At 47.1% G+C, this 24235-nt stretch overlaps 1 protein-coding gene across 3 annotated transcripts in view; it reads right to left on the reverse strand.

Moving 5' to 3' along the window:
• Window positions 1–24235, reverse strand: part of LOC146859484 (uncharacterized) — a 115944-nt gene that overhangs the window by 16702 nt on the left and 75007 nt on the right. For all 3 annotated transcript variants that reach the window (XM_085650213.1, XM_085650215.1, XM_085650214.1), the window contains one exon: window positions 21028–21141. In XM_085650213.1, the coding sequence (XP_085506339.1) occupies window positions 21028–21141 (114 nt within the window). The remainder of the gene's footprint in view (window positions 1–21027; window positions 21142–24235) is intronic.

Here is a 24235-nt window from a genome sequence, read left to right on the forward strand (position 1 = left end):
GCGCTTGCCGCCCCAAGTAGCCTTACGAATGAAAGGGACCATAGCCAATTTAGCTTCAGAAGAGCGTAGAGATCTAGCAGGGGAATACCAAGTGATGTTTTGTTGAAGGTGTTGTGGGCCCAGTTTATATAGAGCTCTGTGGACTATGCACAGAGATTTAAATTGAATTCTGCGCCTGACCGGGTGCCAATGAAGATCTTTGATTATATCCTTAATGGGCGCAAATTTGGGAGTCTGGGTCAGGAGTCTTGCTGCTGTATTCTGGACCCGCTGTAACTTCCCTAACAGGCCTTCTTGTAAGTTTAGATAAATGCTGTTACAATAATCCAATTTAGGCATAACAAGAGATGTAATGACCGTCTGTTGGCAAGATTTGGGGAGGTAGGGAAGCAATTTCCTGCAAGTCCTAAGCAGATGGGAGGTGGAAGAAACAATGGTATTGATTTGGTCCTTAAAAGACAATTTATAATCGAGATAAATGCCTAAATTTTTTACTTTGGATGTAGGTTCTGGTAGTAAGCCCATGTTATCTGGCCACCAAGATGGATTCCAAAAAAACGGGTTATTGCCAAAGACAACAACCTCAGTCTTATCAGTGTTCAACTTAAGACTGTTATCAGCCATCCAGGAGCCTACTGCGATGCACTCCTTGAAGCGAAGGGGGGCAGAAGCAACATTGTGGGGTGAGAGGGAAACCACGATCTGTGTATCGTCTGCATATGACGTAAGGGAGAAACCAAATGACTTGATCAGTGGGGCAAGTGAGGTCACATAAACGTTAAACAACGTGGGGCTGATGGAGGAGCCCTGTGGCACCCCACAAGGAAGCCTAAATGGCTTAGACGTAAATTTTCCCAGGGCAACTGAGCTTACTCTCCCCGCTAAAAAGGATGAGAGCAACTCCAATGCTGAGCCTCCGACACCGATCTCATGCAGTCTAGCAATAAGAGTGGCATGATTCACGGTGTCGAAGGCTGCAGAGAGGTCAAGCATGATAAGTGCTGCGTGACCACCCTGGTCTAAGGAGGCTCTAATTTCTTCCGTTGATTTTAGCAGGGCCGTTTCTGTAGTGTGAGCACTTCGAAAGCCATATTGAGTGGGGTCAAGGAGATTGTTCGTGCCCAAGAAGGTGCTCAATTGGCTGTTAATGGCCTTCTCCAGTATTTTTGCCGGTAGGGGAAGACGGGAAATTGGCCTGAAATTGTTGGAATTGCCTGGGTCAAGCGAGGGTTTCTTTAGAAGGGGAACTATGGATGCTATTTTCCATATTGATGGAAAGATACCAGTTTGTAAGCAGTTATTGAAAATAGCCGTGAGGGCTACGGCAGTTGGCTGAAGAGCCATTTTAACAAAGGCAACAGGACTGGGGTCCAGAGGGGAGCCAGACTTGGCATTAATGATAAGTTTCATAATTTCTGTGATGGTCATGGGGGCAAAGGACATAAGTGTAGGGCTGTTTGATTCAGCAGCTGCTGAAAAAGTAGAGCCAAGGGAGACTGGTACGGATATATCATTAATGAGGGGGGAAAAGGAATTGAAGATGTGGCTAACTTTATTAAAGAAAAACTCGGCTATGTCCTCACAGAGTTCTTGGCTTGCCACAACCGGGGAAGGAAGGGGCGTTGAAAGAGAAGATACAATCTGAAACAGTTCTTTAGATGAATTTTTAGATTTAGTGATCCTATCCGCAAAGTATTGTTGTTTAGAAGTGTGGAGAAGAAGTTTGTATTGAGAAATAGAGGCTCTATAGCTGCATTTGTCCTCCATGATATAATGCCGACGCCATTGACGCTCCAATTTCTTACACTCAAGCTTCTTGTTTTTGAGAACAGCATTGTACCAGGGCGCCGTGGGGGAGCTTCTAGTACAACGGATTTTGGTAAGAGGTGCGAGTTTGTCTCCTGCTTGCTTGATCCAGCCGTGGTAGAACGCCGCAGCTGTATTGGGATCTGGTGAAAGGGAGGGGAAGGTAGCAATAAGGGTAGATATAGCGTCGTACTCATGGATTTTGTTCCATTTCCTAACAAAAGCGGTATGACGAGTGGGATTTGGATTTGTGGAATTGGGACAGGCAAGCTGGAAGAGTACAACCTGATGATCTGACCAGGTAAGAGGGAGACAACTGGAAAAGGTCAGATTAGAATTATTAGTAAACATGCCATCCAGAGTGTGGCCTGCCTTGTGTGTAGGACCCTGCACTACCTGGGAGAGTTCGGCGCAGTCCATGAGGCTAAGAAGTTGGGCCGTATCCGGATCTAAGATGGCTTCCAGATGGAAATTGAAGTCACCAAGAATGGTGGTATTGGCATTATTAATATCGTGTTCCAGTGCCTTCCCTAAATAGAGAAGGAATTTAGACTTGGGGCCTTGAGGTCTATATAAAAGCGAGCCTTTAAACACGTGTTTATGTGAAAACTGAATTTGAAAGTCCAGAGCTTCGCATTCCGGGGATGAGGTGTCAGTCGTAGTGACCTTCAAGTGGGAGCGATAAATAATTGCCAAGCCTCCACCCCTTCTGAGTGGGCGATTAAGCGTTAGATGATTATAGCCTGGGGGCGAGGCGGCAATAAGGTCAGGCCCGGAAGCGCTATCAGTCCAGGATTCGGTCAGAAAAGCAATGTCAGTGTCATTCTGGTCGATGAGCAGGGCACATTCGGTGCTGTTCTTAACTAACGATCTGGTGTTAAGCAGGAGACACTTCAGCGGTGGTGTAGTAGTCACTTCTGTGGTGGGAAGAGCATGAGGAGGAGAGATCAGTAGTTTATAAGGGATGAGCAGGGGAAGGGAAATGTGACAATCTTGACAACGCAGGTGTGCTTGGCAAGCAGTGTGATGTGGCATGATGCGACGACATGCTGGGGTGTGCCCTGAATTATTGAGCTTTCTCAGCATATCACTAGAGTAACAGATACGGGGCCGACTGCCCGGACTGTGAAACAGAGAGGGGTCATAAGTGCTAGGTGCGGCCAAGGCGCGGACGGGCGCAGACGGGCTTACCTTTGGCGCGCCTTTGGCGCGCAAGCGGCGCGCCCGCTGCGCGCGTCCGCTGCGCGGCCGGCACATGACTGGTTTATATAGTGTCAGGCTGTCACACCGCCTGGAGCACTAACCCTGACCTTTGCCCTCCCTGGTGGTCACGTGATCCGGGACCCCGGGGGCACGAAGGCGTTCCCTGACCGTCCCTGCTCTGCTGCTGGGACTTGCTGTGAGTCCGTGAGCCTGCTAGCAAGGCGGTGCAGTCGGCGCAATATAAGTGAGTGAGCGCGTGCACAGGAGTTAAAAACAAGAGCAAATACAAATTTAAAAGTAAGAATTACAAGTGCCTAGCTCCCGGCTTCCGCCTCAGAAGACCGTATATGTAGGAAGGCAGCGCCAGGGGCGCTTTAAATAGTCTCGGCTGCAGTGCTAACCCTGACCTTTGCCCTCCCTGGTGGTCACGTGATCCGGGACCCCGGGGGCACGAAGGCGTTCCCTGACTGTCTCTGCTCTGCTGCTGGGACTTGCTGTGAGTCCGTGAGCCTGCTAGCAAGGCGGTGCAGTCGGCGCAATATAAGTGAGTGAGCGCGTGCACAGGAGTTAAAAACAAGAGCAAATACAAATTTAAAAGTAAGAATTACAAGTGCCTAGCTCCCGGCTTCCGCCTCAGGAGACCGTATATGTAGGAAGGCAGCGCCAGGGGCGCTTTAAATAGTCTCGGCTGCAGTGCTAACCCTGACCTTTGCCCTTCCTGGTGGTCACGTGATCCGGGACCCCGGGGGCACGAAGGCGTTCCCTGACCGTCCCTGCTCTGCTGCTGGGACTTGCTGTGAGTCCGTGAGCCTGCTAGCAAGGCGGTGCAGTCGGCGCAATATAAGTGAGTGAGCGCGTGCACAGGAGTTAAAAACAAGAGCAAATACAAATTTAAAAGTAAGAATTACAAGTGCCTAGCTCCCGGCTTCCGCCTCAGGAGACCGTATATTCAGGCTTATCTTAGTGGCAGTGTGTAAAGCATTGGCAAATAACCAACAGTAAGCACTACAAAAGGACACCACACCAGTTTAGAAAAATATCCAATATATTTATATACTTAAGACAAGACCAAAAACGATAAAAATCCACAATATGTTATGTTATATTATGTTAATAACTTTTATTAGGCGCACAGCTGCCCCAGCAAAGGGGCGTCCTGGCGCCTGATCAAGTACACAACACAACAGGTCAAGGCTAAGAAAGTGAAAGATCAAATAGCAGAGGCAAACAGATGTTTTTAATGGCGCGTCTAAAAAGAGTCAAGCTATTTAGGGCGCGAATGTGTAAAGGAAGGGAATTCCATAGATCAGCCGCCAGGACACGAAAAGAGCGACCTCCCATCCTACTCAGCCTGAACCTAGGCTTAGTCGCCAGATGGTAAGATTCAGACCTGAGAGACCGCGTGGGGACGTATGGAGAAATAAGGCCCACCAAAGCAGGGGGAGAGGAAAGCTTCAGGATCTTAAATGTCAGACAGAGAGCCTTAAATTTGATTCTCTGTCTGACCGGAAGCCAGTGCAGGGAGGTCAGAGCAGCAGAGACAGATCCTCGTCTTGGAAGGCCAACAATGGCCCGTGCAGCAGCGTTCTGCACCCTCTAAAGCCTAGTCGCCTCAGCCTGGTTGACTCCAAGTAGCAAGGCACTCCCGTAATCCAGCCGGGAAAGAATAGAGGCCTGAACCACCAGTTGCCGAGTGGGGGGGTCAAAGAATTTGAGGACTGGCCTCAGCCCTCGCAGAATACCAAAACAGGTAGCTGCTGTCTTCTTTGTATGGCTGGTATAAGAAAGATTGGAATCCAGCCAAACCCCCAGATTTTTAACTTCGGCCGCTGGAATGGGGGACACCCCCAGATCAGAAGGCCACCACTGGTCTCCCCAAAGTTCCGCCTGCTTCCCCACAACCAGGACCTCGGTTTTCTTAGCATTAAGCTGTATGCAGTTGCTACGCATCCAACTAGCCACAGCTATAAGTCCTGCACGGAACCTGGGCGCAGTCACCTCAGGGTCCCCACTGAGTGTCACCGCCAGCTGCGTGTCGTCGGCATACGATGTCATAGTAAGGCCACATTGCCTGACGACAGCGGCCAACGGTTTCACATACAAGTTGAACAATGTGGGGCTTAAAGCAGAGCCCTGAGGGACTCCCAGTTCCAAAGAATGGAAAGAGGACTGGCCAGGTGGAATGGCTACTTTGAAAAACCGGTCCGAGAGGAAGGAGCGGAACCACTGAAGAGCCTTCCCCTTAATACCCACTTCCTCCAAGCGCCGCATCAAAATGTCATGTGACACCGTGTCAAACGCGGCGCTCAGGTCTAATAGTAGGAGCGCCGCAGTCTGCCCCGCATCCAGCACTGACCGCAAATGCTCGGTCATGAAGAGCAAAGCAGTTTCGGTGCTGTGTTGGGCGCGGAAACCATTTTGGCTCTCGTCAAGAATGTTATTACGAGAGAGATGGGCAGACAGGATGGAATTCACGTGTGCCTCAGTGACCTTGGCGGTCCAAGGCAGGAGGGAGATGGGCCGGTAATTCTCCGGGAGCAAGGGGTCAGAGTTGGGTTTCTTCAGAATGGGGCTGACCACAGCTTGCTTCCAGGATAGCGGGACCACGCCCTCACTGAGGGAAAGAATAATCACGTCCAGAATGGGTTCACGACAGAGAGGCGGGAGACGGATAAGGAACTCCGGCTTCAGTGGGTCTAAGGGGGAGCCAGATTTAATTTTAAGGCTCAGAGTGTCAAATGCCTCATTAGACATGGCCGGCAGGATGGACAGAGTTTCGGACACCGAGACCTTCATATCACTAAGAGCATCCCCGGAAACAGAAGGTATAAATCCTCGATAGATTGTCTGCACCTTCCCCACGAAAAAGGATGCCAGACTTTCACAGTGAGAGTCCGTGCAGATTTCTTGCGAGGTGGCCCGTTTCCCCATCAGGTCTTTGAGTACCTTGAAGATTAACTAAGAAGGGTTAGGGCTGTTGGAAAACTCAGCTGCATAATAGGCAGCCCGGGTTTGACAGATAGCTCTGTGATAGGTCTTAAGCTGGGCAAAGTACAGTGATTTTAACGTGGGATCAAAGGATTTTCGCCAGGCCCTCTCAGCTTGCCTGCAAGTTCTCTTGAGTTCGGCAAGAGTCTCATTATACCAAGGGCTGCGATTTTTAACGTGACATTTAGCCCAGCGCAGAGGTATAAGAGAGTCGAGGGCAGTAAGGACCCAGTTACAATACTGTACATATCCCTGTTCCACATTCTGCAGTTTGCCCAGAGGTTGTGCCTCCAATATCCTGACAAACTCCTCCAACTTGAGTTTACGCCAGTTGCGCTTTAAGATCTGTTTATCCACAGGTTTAAATTGCGGATTTTCTAGGGGACATGACACCTTAACCAGCAGATGGTCAGTCCAACCCACCACCATCGGGTCAGATGATCTAGCCCGAACTAAGGTGGTAAAAAAGGGGTCAAGTATATGACCTCCTATATGGGTGGGGGAGGTGACTAGTTGGTTAAATTGCATCGCTTCCAGGTCCGCTAACAAAGAGCTGATGGATGGAGATGACGTCTGATCAAGATGTATATTTAAGTCACCTACTATGCTAAAGTTAGCACACCTAGGAGCCAGCGAGCCAACCACATCCGCAAGGGCGGCCTTAAAAACAGTGTCGTTCCCAGGTGGACGATAGATAAGCACACCACTGAAGGTAAATTGATGACTGATCCTTACCTTAAACAAGGCGCTCTCACACATTGGAAGATCCAAAGCCTTCCACTCAGCTGGGAGGCAGGATTTAGTCGCCATAGCTATACCACCTCCCCTAGTCGAACGGTTCAAAGTAAACACCGTGTAGGTAGAGGGGAAAGCCAGATTTATAATGGCAGTGTCAGCGTCCTGTAACCAAGTTTCGGTAAGTAAAATGATGTCAGGAAGGTCCATATCTATCATATCCCGTAATGACTGATAGTGCTTGACCAAAGATCTAACATTCAAGCTCCATATGTTGAGTTTCTGCTCGGTGCAATCCGTGTGAATGCTACGGGCAGTCCCTTCAGCAGATCGTACCCCAATGGGAGTGGCCAGGGAAAAACTACCGCAAGAACAATCATAAGGTCCCGAGAGAGGAGGTACGGGGACAGGGTTACACGCCAAAAGGCTGTCTCTTATGGAAAAGAGATCAGCACGATCGTACTTGAATGTCGCTATATTACACATGATGGTGCAATGGCAGGAGGCCAGAGTCCATAGCCCGCACCCGCTACCTCGACGCGGACGAGCGCAGACGGGCAGGACTCTGGCACGACTCCGGCTACGCGACGGCGTCCCACTGCGCGGGAGAGGACGACTATAAATAGGCGTCTCCCAAACCAGCTCGAGCGTCGGGACGCTCCAAGATGGCGCCCGCGCAAGGACACACTCACCCCAAACCAAGATGGCCCCCACAGCTATCCAGCCCCAGGACCCGGACCCGCCAATGGCGGTGCGTTTTCAACAAATTAAATGCGGGTGAGGGGACAGAAGCCCAGCAGAGCGGTGGATAAAATCAGGGGATAACAAAAGAAAAGCAAACAAGATAAGCTAAAGGTATTTAAAAATATCACAGCCCGCTGGCAGCGCGACCTGCGCTAGTGCAGCAATGATCAGCTTATACAGTACTTAAAAATCTTCAGTTATCAAAATCAAAATATGCTTGAAAAACAGTTCCTTGATGTCGATAGCTCGGTCCGGGGCTATCGACATCAAGAACAAACAAATCCAAACAGTTCTGGCTGACCGCAGCGTTGCGGTCAGCTGCGGTGCAGGAAGACCCGCAAACAGTACCTTTTAGAAATGCAGGGCATTGGCGACCTCTTGTTGATCTTCCGAAAACACGGCGTCGGTTCCGGAGGTCGGTGCAGGAGTCGTCGGGGCCCTTGAAGTCACACGCGTTGCAGATCGAACTCCTCTCTGATGAAGTCAGGAGTGGAGGCACCGGAAGGCGTCGAGTGCTGCGGTGCGAAGTGCAACGGTGCGGCATGCAGTGCCCTCAGGTCGCGGTGCGAGCAGTGGCTCGGTGGCGGCATCAGATGGTGTTGTCGGTGAGACCAGGGTCGCGGTGCGAAGTGAATATGGTGGTCGTCGCGGTGCTGGCAGGTGGCGGTGCAAGCAGCGTCATCGGCGTTGCTGAAGCGCAGTCGTCGGCTGATGAACTGGAGTCGATGGAGCCGGCAGGCCAAGGCTGCGGTGCGGGATGAGGGCAGTGCGTTGTGTAACTTTATGAATGGTGCCCTCGAACCACGGTGCAAGCAGCGTCATAGATTTTGGCGTGGAGCGTCGTCGGCCGGGGAGACCTAGGCGTCGTGGTGAAGCGAGGCGGTGTGGAGTGCGGTGCCCACAGGTCGCGGTGCAAGCAGCGGCTCAGTGGTGGCGTCAGCAGGGGTCGTCGGTGAGACCTGGGTCGCGGTGCAGCGTTGCCGCGGTGCCCTCTGCTGTGCCTTCAGGACACGGAGTTGGCAGTGGCATCGTAGACGTCGTTGAGTTGCTTTTCTTCTGGTGCAGCACTAAACACACAGTCCCCAGTGCTGAGGGCAGAAGAGCTTGAAGTCTTTGCTGTTCCTGAGACTTTGTGAACAGGGGGCAAGCTCTACCTTAAACCCTTGGAGAATCTCACAAAGTAGATTGCAGAAAGTTCAGTCCAGTCCTTTCACTGCCCAGACAGAAACAGCCACTGTAGGCCAACACAGCAAAGCACAAAGCAATGTGGGAGTTCCTCCTCACAGCTTCTCCAACTCTTCTTCTTGGCAGTCTTCTTGGTCCAAAAGAGTTCTAAAGTTCAGGGGTCTGGGCCCCAATATTTATTATTATTTATTTATATGCCCAGCTAGAACCAGATCTGCCTTCTCTGGTGTGGCTTCCTGGCAGGAGATGGGTACGGCATTGTCAGAGGCAGACCAGGCCCTTTGAGGTGCAAAGAAATCTCCTCCCCTTCCCCAATTGCAGCCCGGGTCTATTCAGCCCTTTCCTGACCCACCTAGACTATCTGGAGCCACTCCTGCTCCCCAACCTTCTGTCATCCAAAACCCAGACAGGCAATCCACATTCCAGCAGAGCCACACAGGATGACTGAGCAAGAAAATACCTACTTTCTAAAAGTGGTGTTTTCAAACACAGAATGTAAAAATCACCTTCACTAAAAGATGCATCTTTAGATTCTGAGTTCAGGCATACTAAACTTTATTTCCCTACTTAATCCCCCGGGCCAGATATGTTTATAAGATGTTATAAACAAACTCACCATTTTGTCCTATAGGGAACAGGTAGCCTTGCAATAGTGAAAAACGAAATTGGCCGTAGTTCACTATCAGGACATGCCACACACACCAGGGCATGTCCTACCTTTCACAAACACTGCAACCTGCCCACAGAGGTACTTTGGGCCTACCTTAAGGGTACCTGACATGTAAGATAAGGGAAGGTTAGGGACTGGCAAGTGTGTGCATTGGCCAAGTCGACATGGCAGTTACAAACTGCGAGCCGACACTGCAATGGCAGGTCGGAGTTACCTTTTCAGGGCTACTCACGTGGGTTGCACAATCAGTGGTGCAGGCCCACTAGTAGCATTTGATTTACAGGCCCTGGCACGCTCAGTGCGCTTTACTAGGTACTAGCAAGTAAATCAAATATCCAATCATGGAAACACCAATCCATAACACAATTTACCACAGGGGTACCTGTACTTTACCACTGATCAGCAGTGCTAAAAGTGCACAGAAACACCATGCCAGCAAAAACAGAGTCAAAACCGGGAGGTCAAAAAGGGAAAACTCAAGGGAAACACGCCAAAAGATGCCAAGTCTAACAGTGATGGACCCAACTGCGACCTAAGCCTCGTACCCTTTCTGTTAAAGACTGCTTTAAGTCACGGTTTTTCCTCTCCACAACCTCATGTCCTTGGGATGGTATGGAGATAAGAAACGCTGGGTCACACTCAAACTTTCCATGGCCTCTTTTTAAGCCCTAGAGCTAAACGCCGGACCCTGGTCGGAATGTAATGTTCCAACTGTGTATGTCCCAATAAAGACTTGCAGATCCTTTAGAACAGTTCTAGCATCAGGCGACAGCTGTGATCAGGAATTGAGAGAAGTAATACACTGTTACTAATATGTACTTGTAAGCCCCATATGATGACAGAGGACCACAGTGGGTCAAATAGACACAAGCCAGAGGCTTGTTTGAAATCAGTAGACGTGTCTGCGGTGAGCACGCATTGGTGGAATGCTTCATATGCTGGCAGATGTTACATTAAAGGACAAAGTGCTTGGTGTGTCTATAAAGACCTGGCCACCAAGAGTGCTGCTGCTATAATGACATTGTAGCAGTCACCCCCGCATGTGTAGAGGCCAAACTCTGGTGTGCAAGTTAGTATTAACCTCAATCTGAGATCAGTGTTTGGAATTACTCTATCCCCACTCTAGGAATCTGAGCATATAGTATGTTTTGTGCATCTAACTTGTAGGAGCACTGGAGTGGAAAGCCTTTTGGCAGGTGGGTGTCATTGCGAACAGCACTGACAGCCACCATTATGTCTCAGTCTATCCTCATGCAAGAGCGAGTAAGTACAGCAAACGCCGCAGCTCGAACTGCTGCTTTTGTGGCTTTATCAGCCATTGAATTCCCTGCAACGTGAACGCCAACAAGTTGATGACTCAAAGTGTGGATTACATAAGTCCGTGGCAAGCAGTTCTTTAGCTTTGCCAACTGTTTTCAAAGCATCTTGTGCTTTTTTGTGCAACCCATTGAATCTCTGAGTCCATTCTGGCTCTAATGGTGTAGGTATTCATTATAGGACCGGACACAGTAATACGAATCACACACTATACGTGTGGGTAATCCGGCATCCATATTTCCTAGTGCCAGAATTAGTTTTGCCAGCAGTGCTGTGCAGTCGACAAGTAACTGCATCTATGTTTTCTCAGGATGGAATTGTCCATTGTGTATGTGCCCTTTCACAATTGCGCACAGTCTGTTGTGTGTTTGATACCTCCAGGTAGGAGATATACCAAGTTAGTTGTGTAATAAATACTACTGTATTTTTGTTAACACTTGTGTAGCTCTTTCTTGTGTGAAAGCTTGCTGACAGACTATGTGGCAAGTGTACCCACTTTACATCCTCATAAACAATCCTTAGCTGCTCTCCACACCTATCCATTGAGAGCTTTGGTTATCAGGGACCTGAGCACTATCACTAAGGTTTGTCTGGACTCGGTGCACAGTGCCTCACCATAGTAAGTAAGTACATTTTTATTAGCAGAGTTAATTAAAACCGTTGCAGTACGAAAAAATATATATTCAATAAAAAAATCTGTCATATACATACATAAAACGTATTCCTTCATGATGCTTATGTCTTAAAACCATGCTGATGAAGCTTACTAGTTTTGAACAACTATAGCAGCATAGTAACTTGTCAGTATTATCTGCTTAAGTTATAGGTTAAAATGTAGCCTATACTTTTTCTGGCTAGGTTCTTGATGTCTCCATTTCTGGCATTTTGCGTCCGCACAGTCTCAGAAACTTTACAGCTCTGCAGTTCAGTTGTGGATCGCTAGGTGCAAAGCATGCCAACAGGGCTTGCCTCCTTGTTCGAATCCCTCGTAGATGAAACAGTTGTTTCAACAGTTTATTTTGTTCTTTGAGCAGTTCTTTACAGGAGCATAGTACATGCAGCAGTTCTTCCCAGGCTGTTCCACATAATGGGCACACAGAGCCTGCTTTATTGCGTAGCCATGGTGGAAAATGCTGGGTGCAGGGAAGCGGGCCAAATCTATATTTCATAAATGCAATTTTTATATTTTTGTCATATCCCAGGTTGAGAGAAGCTTGGGCACCCGGCTTTGTGTATGTGTTCAAAGTCATCCAACCATGGGCTCTCTTTGAAAGTGCGGCCTTGTCCTCCAGCCATGAGAGTAGTTTCACCGTCTTCCACACTATTTTTTTAAAGGTTAAGGTGGTTGTCGATGTTTCCCAAAGTTGATTTAGCCATAATTTGTGTAAACTGCTGTGAAGATATTTCGCAGCTGGTGATGTAGCGTGCGTTTGTAGCTCTTTCCACAGTTGTTCGTTTAGCGTTCCCCGAGGAGTTTTTCACACTTTATCCCATGCAGTGACGAAGGCCCCTTGTCTGGCAATTGTTTGTTTCAGGACGCCAAACTCAAGTCTGATTTGCGCGGGTGAAGTGTGAAGTGTATTTCGGCAGCCCAAAAATGACCCTGTATGCAGTTGTTACTGTGGCATCAAGTGTTTCCGCGCCCCTCACCATAGGCGGACACTATATACTGAGCCAGCCTCCTACACACGTACACTAACCTAAGTGTCTGGGGTGTTTGTTCTCTGCCAAGAATTCCTGTACTGGATGATCCAACCTGTTACCTGAAGGGAAAGAATGTAGGTCCCTGTCGTGGTCATAAGTTGGACCCCCCCTCTTAGAGATATCAGCAGGATGCTTGGCTGAAGCATCAGCGTGTAGAGACCTCGCAAATGACAACAAAGTGCTCCTCTGTCAACACCCAGAAACAGATGTTTATTTGTAACAAAAGGTATCCTTGCCTTGGGCTGAAATCTTGGTCAGGCCATTGTTTATGTTCTATAGATAGTTCTGTCGCCATATGTACGAAACAAATAATCACATTTGCACAATGTATGTATTAACCTAGTACATGATGTGTGAAGGTATCATGATAGTGTTCTTGCAAGGGTGGTTTGTAAGCAAGTATGCTTTCCTAGAAACCAATCTGCACTGTCACAGATGCAAATGTGTGGCAAAAGTCACTGTGTGGAAGTGAAGGCAATTTTATGAACATGTAAAAAAGGCAGCGTTTCCCTCTAGGCCTAACTGGGACAAATGACAGCGTGGACAGCCAATAAGTGCCCCACTCATTTGCTAAATTCATAGCACTCCCTTTTTCAAGTTATATATTTTTCTGCAGCTTTCCTTCCTGAAATATCATTGATCGCAACTTTGGCTAATGCCACCTTACACTGAGTCCCCTCAATATTGTGCCCTTCAGAGACCGCTATAATTAGCTGGGATTCAGCTTCGTCCAAGGCCCTATATAGCTCTTTGAGCAGCCACTCTCTTTATTGTAATGATTTACGCCAAAACTGAGAGTTTACCTTAAAGATGTACCACGCTGCCCTCCCCCCCACCCCCGAAGCACTCCCTCAATTAAACTCCAAAATTTCTGAGATCCAGCCATTCATATGCTGAATGCAGTCCTCATCAGACAGCAGTGCAAGCTCAAAGGTCAAGTGCCTAACTGTAGACCCGAAACCCGTCCCAACTAAATCTGGGACCAACAGGTTGTGGTTGGACATGATCCTAGGAAATCTTTTAATTTTAGACTCTTGTAAAAGCCTATGTGAAACAAGCATATAGTTCAAACGGGCATATGACCTATGAGAATAATAAGTATACCCCAGATCTGACGCTTTAAACTTTTACCAAGCATCAGCAAGCCCCTGGTTATTCCACAGATAAAACAGTGACCTAAAAACGTTTGGCTTCTGACCTGAAAATAAACTTGACCTTTCCTCTAGCCAGCCCCAACTTCCATTAAAATGAAAGTCCTCACATCAACTAATCAAAGATTGCGGGGTCATCAACTACTGATCCATGCACTGAATCCAAGGTAAAAAGGCCATTCGCGTACTGGCACTCAGTAATCACCCATCTTAATGCCTACCTACCTTTGTGCGAATAAATTTGCAAATATTTCTCTGTGCCATACCCACCCCTTGGGTCCTGGCCCCCAGGGTTGTACAACCAACCAGGTTAAGGCCTATATTTTCAAGCAGGTGTTTCCGTGATTCTTCTATGTGTGTCTCCTGTAGACAGAGTATATCCGCCGGCAGTATTTTTAGATCTTGAGCCACTTTTCACCATTTACTATTGTCATTCAGCCCACAGATGTTAACAGATGCTAACTGTATCTTACTCATACTCCTTGTTGCACAAGAAGTGTGATTGTATTGAGGCCCTTGATTTTGCATGAAGGCTTATTTCCTCACTATTAACTCTAAAGAACCAGTCTGTGCCAACGTCTATCCTCTTGTATTGCCCCTAAACCTCCTTCCCCTGCCCTCGGCCCACAGTCCCCCAACCCGGATTCCCACCAGAGGACCCTCCCCCATTCTCCCTCCCCCAGCACCAACTTAAGGCAATCAGGCCCCACAAGACCTGAATAATGGCTAGCGATACCACCCTTCATGTGCTCCCCCTTCAGCTAATAGATACCATATTTTGAGGGAATACCCAAATGTCAAATGCAAACACATCCAAGTACCTGTGCCCCTAACCTAAAGACGATAAAAGCACATAATCACTTCCTTTCTCCACTTCTCACACACATATCAAGATACTACACCAAGGACAGATAACCATCCGTATTAACAACAGTATAGGCCCCCCACATTCACTAGGAGACTTTCCCAACATCAGAGTAAATATTTTTCAAAAACTCTGAAGCTTTTATCTCAGATGAGAATGTCTGATCTTTGCCTTTAAAAATGAACTGCAGGCGAGATGGATTCAGCAAAAAGGCTTCTCCTCCCAAGTCCTGGGATTATGTAATAAGTTGCCTAAGCAGCCATCGTCTCTCCATTGTTGCATGACAAAAATCCAGGCGGGCAAAAAAAGAGTGCCCATCATAACTCCACTTTGCATCGGGATGGGCTTTTTCAAAAATTGCTTGTTGCAAAAAAACAAAACTTCCAAAGTAAACCAATATGGCCCTAGGTCTTTCAACTCGTCCATCTCAACATTTTTTTTAGCACTTGAGGGAAGTGGTGCACACAATGAACTTCCAAGTCCAAATTCCAAGTGGTAAAGTGGGAAAAAACCCTCTCCGGAAGTTTACCATAAAGGCCATCATACCGCTGCCTTCTATTTCCTCTGCAAGGCCCAAAAATCTGAGATTATTTCTACACTACCTATTTTCAAAATCCTCCATCTTCCACATTAGGTCAGACATCGAAGACTGCTGTAAAACCGTTTGGCCGCGGAGCATCCCCTACATCTAGTGCCAGCACCGCTGCATGCTCTTCCACAGAAGAAATCTCATCCCCAATTTCAGCACAGGTTTTATAGATTTTCCTGATGGCCCCTTGTACTTTTTTGGGGTCAAAACGCGCTCAGTGGCTCTTTTTCCAGGTTGTATATAAGTCCCAGTTACCGTTCACCTCCGGCCGCCCGGGTCTGATGATCATTTTCCAGAGGGGTTAAGTTTCTATGTAACAAGGGGTCTTCTGGATAGACTTGTCTTGTTGCAGAATAATCCCACTTCAAGGCTCGAGCTAATGGAGATCTATTTTGCCCTTCACCCAGTTTGAGCTATCCTCTCTTGACTTTTTCCCTCGATGTTTCTCTTGTTTTGCAGTACCCGGTTCATCAAGTGTGCTTCTTGAGCTGATCTCTGGGGTCTCCGAGGCTCTTGAAGTTGCAGATGGCAGGGTTTGATCCAGATCACTAGCACTTAAATTGGAGGAATCAGACCATTCTGTGAGAGAAAAGAACTTGTCCCCGTGCTCGGGGGAATCCACCACGATATTGAGTCCAGCTGACTGCCCTTTATTAGGGCTGGTTCTATCTTTGGGGGCATAGGTGGAAATTGAACTTGAGGGGGCACTAGACGACTATGAGCATTTGGCTGAAGGGGATTGGATGTGGCCTGTGATATTACACCAGGATGTTGTGGCCCCACAAGTTCTTTCCCTGGTTCCCTTCAGCTTTCTCCAGTAGCACCGGGAAATCAGATCAAATAGAAACCACATTTGCATTTACTGCTACTGCACTAGGAGTACGCCTTAGTGACAATGAATACCCCGCACTGACCCGCTTGCTTGCTGGTCCAGCACCCCCTCAGTCCCTCCCTCTGGGCCTTTCTGTGTTTTCTTGCTGATGTGGTGCGGCTGCCGTCTGAAGGCTTTCTGCTGGTCCAGCCCGGTCAGAAGTCAGTGCAGAAAGATGAGAGTGACCATTACCAGCCTACGCGCGTCTGCTTGCATTCTGTCATCCAGGATTCTCTCTGCCCCAGCACTGATTTTATACGTAGCCGATGGTCTGCTGGGTCGGCAGCCCCTGTTGCCGGTCTCCATGGTTGGGAGTCTTCCTGCTCGCCGGGGTGTGAGCGCCATTGAGGGAGAAAGTTTAATGTACACGCATACATTGATTATCCTACTTTAGACCTTTTTCTTCATAAAAATATAGCCAGCAAGGGGGAGACCGACCGGGAATGTACTCTACTCTATACTATTTTTATACCATGTTAGACCAACGGCGGCGAACCCAGATAACAAATGTATGGCTGGATAAAAACGTATAAAAATAAAATAAAACATTAAAATAAAAAATAAAACAGAAAAAAGTGCATGAGTCACTGCAGCACACAGGGTGCGACAGGAACAGTGGGCTTATTATTAGGGCACATTCCTGGAGTACTTATCACCCGTAAGATGAGAGGGAACTAGCCAAATATTGCCTTAGAAGGCAGTTCCTGACAGAGTAGAGATGGGCAGTGTCATTCACTTTAGAGGGCCATGTTGGACCCTGGGGACTTAGCCCAGGAAAGGGAAGAGATTAAAAACCCGCCTCTGCAATCATAGGGTGGATAAGACTGGAGGAAGCCTATGCCAGGAGAAGAGTCGATGGCCATATATCTCCAACAAAGGTGAATAACAGAAGAGTGATGCCATAAAAAGCCAAACTGGCAAGGAGCAGATGAGCAGGCGACCCCAAGAAAACTCCAACAATGAAGATGATAGAGCAGGCACAGGTTGAAGATGGCGCTGCCGGCTGTATTCAGTCAGCAAGGAGCAGATGGAGCTGGCGTGCCCAAGAAAGATGCAAAAAAAACAATTGATGGACAGAATGCAGAACATTCATACATTCACCCAGTACAGAGATCTGGGCCTAAATCCACTGTTCTTTTGCTCCCCATGCCATTCCAGTTTGGACCCAGCCATATGGAAATCAGTCTTAATCCTGCGCCCAATGGGAACAGTCCAGCCCGAACTGCCAGGCCAGGTTCTCGCTGGACTGGAAACAAGCATCCTAGGACCAGTTTCGGGGATACACCCCTCTTCAGCCAGGATAGCTTGACTCCAGTGGCATGGAGAGCACAGGACCCATGTCTGGGCATACCCGTCCCACTCAGGGTGACAAATGCAAAAAAAACAATTGATGGACCGAATTCAGAACAATGTCATACATTCACCCCAGTACAGAGATCTGGGCCTAAATCCATTGTTTTTTTGCTCACCATGCCGTCCCAGTTTGTACCCAGCCATATGCAAATCAGTCTTGACCCTGTGCCTAATGGGAACAGTCCAACCTGAACTGCCAGGCTAGGTCCTCCCTGGACTGGAAACAAGCATCCTAGGGCCAGTTTCGGGGTATCACCCCAGAACAAATGTGCCCAGTAAAATGCCAGCAAATATATCTGCCAGACTGGTCCTGGCTAGAGGCAGCGCTGACCGGAAAGACTACGAGAAGGGGTACTTCAGGGGAGCCATGGAGAGAAGCAAAGAAGTACAGCTTACAAATAGGACCCATAAGCTTATACAACTTGAAGGCGGGCACTGTGAACAGCATTGGATACTAACATTGTAAACAGTACTCAAGTAAGAACAAAGTCCTCATCTGAGAGATCTACTGGAGAGTTGTAGAGTGAGGGAAGGAGGCAGAATAGGTGTCCACTACACAGCTACTAATCTTGTCGCCAGTGATGCAAATATGGACGCCACGGATGGAAGATGAAACACATCTTTATTCAGGTACCAGCGTTGTAAACTGACATCAGGGTAAACCAAAATGTAAGGTAGAGATGTGGGGGAATATACCAACAGGAGAAGGTGTAAGAAGTCATGTGCATGATTATAACTTATTACAATATGAAAACAATACCGAAGGTTATAGAATATAACAACAGAAGCCATAGAGCGCAAAATGTTCACCTCATAAGTACTAGTTTAACACCCAAACACAGCAAAAACGCAAGAGGAAGGTGACCAGTCAACCACTGCAAGGGAGCTTCCATTCCGTGGCATGTTTATTATAAATTTTGGTCCCCTGAGCTAGGAACAATCCTTTTTGTTAAAATCTGCAGCGAATGAAAGATTATCTGGTGAGTTAGCAAATCCATAAATCTGCAGAAAACGCGGTGGCCACAAACTCACATAATTCCTGTGGACCTGCTGCACAGTATCATCAACTGACAACTTAACGCCATCCGGATCTCAAGTGCATACCCGTAACACCACAATCCTAAATGGACGGAGTTGATACTGCGCACAAATCTGTATCGGAGCCCGGCTAAATGGTCACGGACCGTGAAGATGGTACTTCATTCCTGCAACGCAACACCAAAGCCCTGTGGCTTCCACATCGCTAGCCACCGCTCTATCCAAGCATCAATTGGAATAAAGGAAAGACAAGAGCCACCCAACCTCACTGAAACACACTATGAACCCATCCAGCTGCTGGTCCTGCCCCATCTGGATGGCCTTATAAAGCATCTGTGGCATTCACTGTATCACTCAAAATCAATTTCACTGGGGTATTTTCATAGCTATGACCGATGCAGGTGAATGTCCACCTCAGCACAACAGTCATGATACTGAGCAGGAAAGCAGAGAAGATGAAAATGTTTAGCAAGGAATGCTTCCATGAAATGTTCCATTTCCCAAGTTCCGTAAACAGGAATCGATCGGTAAGGGGACAGCGTTGATCGTAATCTTCCAGCATTTTGAGGGCATTAGAGGAACACGTGTTTCAGACCCTCTCAGGATGAGTGGAGCCGTCAGTCATAAGCCTTCGGTACAAGCTATGTAAGTTCTGTTTTTAGTTGAGCTACTATAGACCTAATCTGAAAACCCCTTCTTGGCGTGGTGAGTCGGACATTGAATGAAGCCGCAGGTGTAGTTGGAGAGCACATGCCCTGACTCTCTGAGATGCTCTCTCTCTCTCTCTCTCTCTCTCTCTCTCTCTCTCTTTCTCCCTCTCTCTCTCTTTCTCTCTCTCTCTCTCAATCTCTCTCTCTCTCACTCTCTCTCTCAGTTTCGTCGGCGTCACTCCTTGTTGTGCAGTTTCTGCTGGAAATATTAATATCCTCAACTATGAATCATAATATTTTAATCATAGCTGCTTTGTATGTGATGCAACAGGGTTAGGAGAGTGCAGAGAGAACCTCTGGAGTCATATTTGATTCAATATGATCAGCTCGTGTTGCTCTGTGTAAAGACATTCCTTGACTGGCCGCTGACAGGAACGAGTAGAGCAAACCCCATGCGCCTCCGTGTGAGGTGCAGGTACAGACTGGGTGCAAACTCTTCTTTACCAACCTATTCAGACACTGTTTGAGAACATTTAGTAATGACCTCTTTCCTCTCTTTACAGACGGGTTTCCTTTGAAGCTGCAGGTCACAACTACTGTACAGGAAGTCCTCCCTTTTCACATTTTAAAAGCTAAAGCAAAGTTTCCCTCTAGTATGTTGGGGTTCCAGTGGTGTTTGTGAGTAAGACTTGCATGGTTGTATAGTGGAGCAACATTGAAGGAGGTTCTCCATCTAGTACTAATCATTCCTAGGACTGCCCAGCACCAGAGATCAGACTGTCACACTGGGCTGTAAGCATCCAAAGAGCTGCAGGCTGGATATTATCCTTTCTACGGCTCTCATGTGGAGGTATGTGGGACATAAGGATCGTTCTATATCACAAACCCAGCATGGAAACCACGGAGTGTTGAACAACGGCCAAGAGTCCAGAGATGAGATTCAACGTTTAACGTTGAGGCACCTTCTGGTGCATTCTTATTGTGGAGCGGATGGTGTTTCTGCAAGAGGCGTGTTGTAAGCTTCCTTCTGCAGGAGGGATAGATCAGTTCTGATGTAGGGGGGATGTTGTCCCATATCCTGAGAGTGAAGACCGAAATGTCTCGTTTTCATCCTTGATTATTTTGGTTTCCAGTTTGGTCAGTCTGGCGATGCCTTAACTTCTGAAATGGTTCTACCTACCAAAAGAGGTTCGTTTTTTGGCAATGTACGAGGGGGCATTTCTGATGGCGTTGTGGGTGATGCATCTGGTCTTGTAGACAATAATACCACACAGTGGAGCAAATGGAAATCCTTCAGTACTGCTTCATTGCAAATATTCAGTGAGTGCCCCTGTTTTCTACACCTGCAAAAAAGGCTCCTACTTTCTCCAGCCAGTGGCATTAAGTAACATACATTTATTCTCAGCAGACTTGATTACTGCAACTCTCTATATCTGGGTGCGCCTAACACCCTTATCGGGAAGCTGTACAGAATACAGGCCATTGCAGCGAAGCTCGCTTTAAATAGGCAGCGAGGGACCTCACCCACATTAGCCTTGCGAGATTTGCATTGGCTGCCGATCCACCAGCGAATTCAATTCAAAGCTCTATGCACTGTCTTTAGGGCAGCTCATGGAATGGGCCCTAAGAACCTGCAAAGAAAATTCAGCTGGTATTCTCCAACTAGAAACCTTCCTTCTGCATTTCTGATGAATGTAGTCATGTTCAGGCGGTCCAGAACAGGTGGCAGATCCTTCTCTGCCGTTGCTTCTCGGCTATGGAACACTCTCCCTTTGGATCTACGTCAGGTCCAAAGTCTTATGGATGTCAGGAAAAAATTGAAAACGTTTTTATTCCCTAGGCTGGAGTAATTATCTCTCTTTTCCTCACTTCCTGTTTCACACCTCGGCTGCCCCTATTAACTTCTGGTGGGGACTCTCCTTTTTAAGCGCCAGGATACCCGTTGGGTGATAGAGCGCTATATAAGCACCTCATTACATTACATTACATGTGACAGCACGCCTGTGCACATCTAAACATCTGCTCTTCCACACCTCCATGCTGCACTTTGGCTATTGGGTACCTAAGGATGCTGGATATGATTCAGTTTGCACTTTTTTCAATACAAATTCTTTGATTCATGCACAAAACGAATTTTCGCTTACAAAGTCCTACTTACCTAAGCGCAGGCCAGTGCTGCTCTCGCCTCCTTCTGAGCTATAATGATCCATCGAGCCAGGGAGCAACTCTTCGTCCATCCTCAAGATATTGTTGGAATTAAGAGTGTGATATCCTATTAGAAAAACGCAAGTAGATCATTTCAAATCCTAATTGTGGGTTTCGGTATTTAAATACCCTATGAATTTATTTCATTTTCTTTTTGAGATGAGGTTGAGCAGAATTAATAGATACATTTTCATGATGGTTTGTCAGAGGTCAGATCATGAAATGGGCCTTAACAAAGGCCTCAGAGTGAGGGATGGAAGAAAATGTCAAGGGCGGAGTAGGCCAATTGGAGCCACTACAAGATGTTTATTCCCCTATGCAATGGGCATTGGGATTCAATCACTGTCCTGAGTAACGAGTGAACTTGCACAGCAGATCCCACTGATACCTGGACATCACCACCCCTCGTCTCTGAACTGGTACCAGCCTCAATAAAGCCTCTCAAACCCTTCCTGTTTCAAAGAGTTTCTCCATCACCTGTGGTACAAGGCTGGCATCCCTTTTGTCATCATAAAAAAATATTAATAACCTTTTTGGCATTTAAAAATAAATGTCACTTTAATTTTTAACAAAACATAATACAATTAATTTAAATTAATTTTACGCATAACTTTTTATAAATTTTAATGCGTAATAAACAAACACATTTCTTTAGATGAGTTAAATATTTTAATAACCCTTTAAAAGAACCAATGTAAATCACATCACATATATTTAAATTACTGAAATATTTATATCAAATGTGAACGAATACTGAATTTTTGATCGTATTTTATATTGAACATAAATATATACAATAACTTACATTAATATTTAACATAGAAATATTTTTGCTATTTTTTGTTTACTTTTAATAAACGTGTTACATTCTCCCTATACTTTACCATAAGAACATCTTCCCCACCCCCACAGTTCTCCCTAAGTTAATGAATACGGAATTTAAAAAGGTTATTAAACTTGAAAGAACAAATATAAATATGTTTATGTTAAAGGTTAAAGTAAACACATTTTATCTATTTATTTAAAATCTAGAATAAAATTTAAAATGCCACAGGATGATTAATGCAATTTTGAATTAAACATTTAATTAATTCCAATACATTCAATTAAATAAGAAAACTAATATTTAAATAAAAGATGAATTATAGATTACATTTTTTTTATTTTTTTAACGATTTGTAGAGCGCCTGGTGACCCGAAGGCATCCCCGCGCTATATTGATTGTATTATCCAGAGGAGAGGGGAAGAAAGAGAAGGGACTTTATTTTGGGAATAAAAGCGTTTTCAGTTTTTTTCTGAAGATCAGATAACTGGGCTCCAGTCTAAGGGTGCGGGGGAGGGAGTTCCACCCGGCAGATGCCTTCACGGAGAAGCGTCGGCCTCCAGTCCGTGTCTTTCTGTATTTGGGGATGTTGGCCAGTCGCTCATACTCAGACCGAAGGGATCTGGGGGCCTTATAAGGAGTCACCAGGTCGCTGAGGATCATAGGGCCAACTCCATTCATCAATTTGTGTGCAGTGCACATGGCCTTAAATTCCACCCTTTGGCGCACTGGCAGCCAGTGCAGGGCCCTGATTGCTGGTCTGGCTGATACTCTGGAGGGAAGGTTCATAAGTAGTCGGGCTGCTGCATTCTGTGTGCGTTGAAGTTTAGCCATGGTGGCCTCTGGGGCTCCCAGATAAACCATGTTGCTGTAGTCCAACCGTGCCAGTATTAAACCTTGGACTAGGAGTTTTCTAGATGTGGGCGGGAGTAAGGGGAGAATCTTGCGGGTGGTGCGCATAAGCCCGAAGCAGGTACCTGCTGTTTTGGACGCTTGCGTTTTCATTGAAAGCTCGGGTTCCAGTCAGACTCAAAGGGTCTTGATTTCTTGTTTCGGGGTGGGAATTTCCCCGAACACGTCTGACCAAACCGATGGGGGGATAGTCGCCCATTGCTTTCCCATGAGCATAACTTCGGTCTTTGACCCGTTTAATTTAAGTGATGCTTCACACATCCAACTGTGAATTTCCGTGAGGCAATTTGCCAGATTGTCCGGGTGGTCGTCCAGTTGGGATAGAGAGACGACCAGCTGTGTATCATCAGCATAACTCACTATTTTGATCCCGAAGGGGGTCACCACATCTTCGAGAGGGGCCATATAGGCATTAAAAAGCATGGGGCTTAAAGACGACCCCTGGGGAACCCCGCTCGTGAGGGGGAGGATGGTCGAGTGGTGATTGCCATCCCATACCTGGAACGAACGCCCAGCAAGGAAGGACTCTATCCACCTGAGCGCCGCCCCAGTGAGCCCTGCTGCCGCCAACCGATGGAGAAGGACACAATGGTTGACTGTGTCGAAGGCTGCACTAAGATCCAGGAGGATCACTGCCACTGACCCTCCTGAATCCAAAATGCGCCTTGCCTCCTCGATGACGGCAAGAAGGGCGGTGTCTGTGCCATGGCCAGGGCGAAACCCAGTTTGGGATTGCCGTAAGATGTTGTTTACCTCGAGAAAATGTGACAGTTGTCCATTGACCAGTTTCTCGGCTACTTTGCTAATGCAAGGGAGGAGTGAGATTGGCCGGTAGTTTGCCATATCTGCTGGGTCCAGCTGGGTTTTTTTTAGGAGTGCTTTAACTACTGCACTCTTCCAGCTAGCGGGTACAGAGCCTTGGGCGAGCGAACTGTTTATAAGCTCCGTGATCGTTGGTACGATGACTGGGGCTACGGTTTTGAGAAATCTAATAGGTGCGGGATCCAGAGGTGATCCGCTTTTCATTTTGGCCATGGTTACATCTACCTCGTTACTGGTTACTGCCCTAAACGTCGCTAGTTGGGGGCGCAAGCTGTTTCCTGTCTGACTGATGGGGGTTTCATTGTCCATGTGGCTTGATAGACAGGGAGGGAGAAGGGATGCTAAAATGCGGGCGATTTTGTCATTAAAGTAGGTAGCTAGTTCGTTGCTTCGGTCTACCGGGGGGGTGTTAGAGGATGGAGGAGCTGGTATTTTCAGTAGCTCTTTTACGATAAGGAAGGATTCCGTTGTTGAGTTGGTGGAGTCTTTTATCCGTGTATCGTAATGGGAGGCTTTGGTGCGTTTAAGGGCAGATTTGTATATTCTCACTGATTTCTGGTAATCTTCCTTGCTAGCGTACTGCCAGTCTTTCCTCCATTGCCGC

This window comes from Triturus cristatus, chromosome 3_2 (assembly GCF_964204655.1).
Source record: "Triturus cristatus chromosome 3_2, aTriCri1.1, whole genome shotgun sequence".
In the NCBI taxonomy this organism is placed as follows: domain Eukaryota; kingdom Metazoa; phylum Chordata; class Amphibia; order Caudata; family Salamandridae; genus Triturus; species Triturus cristatus.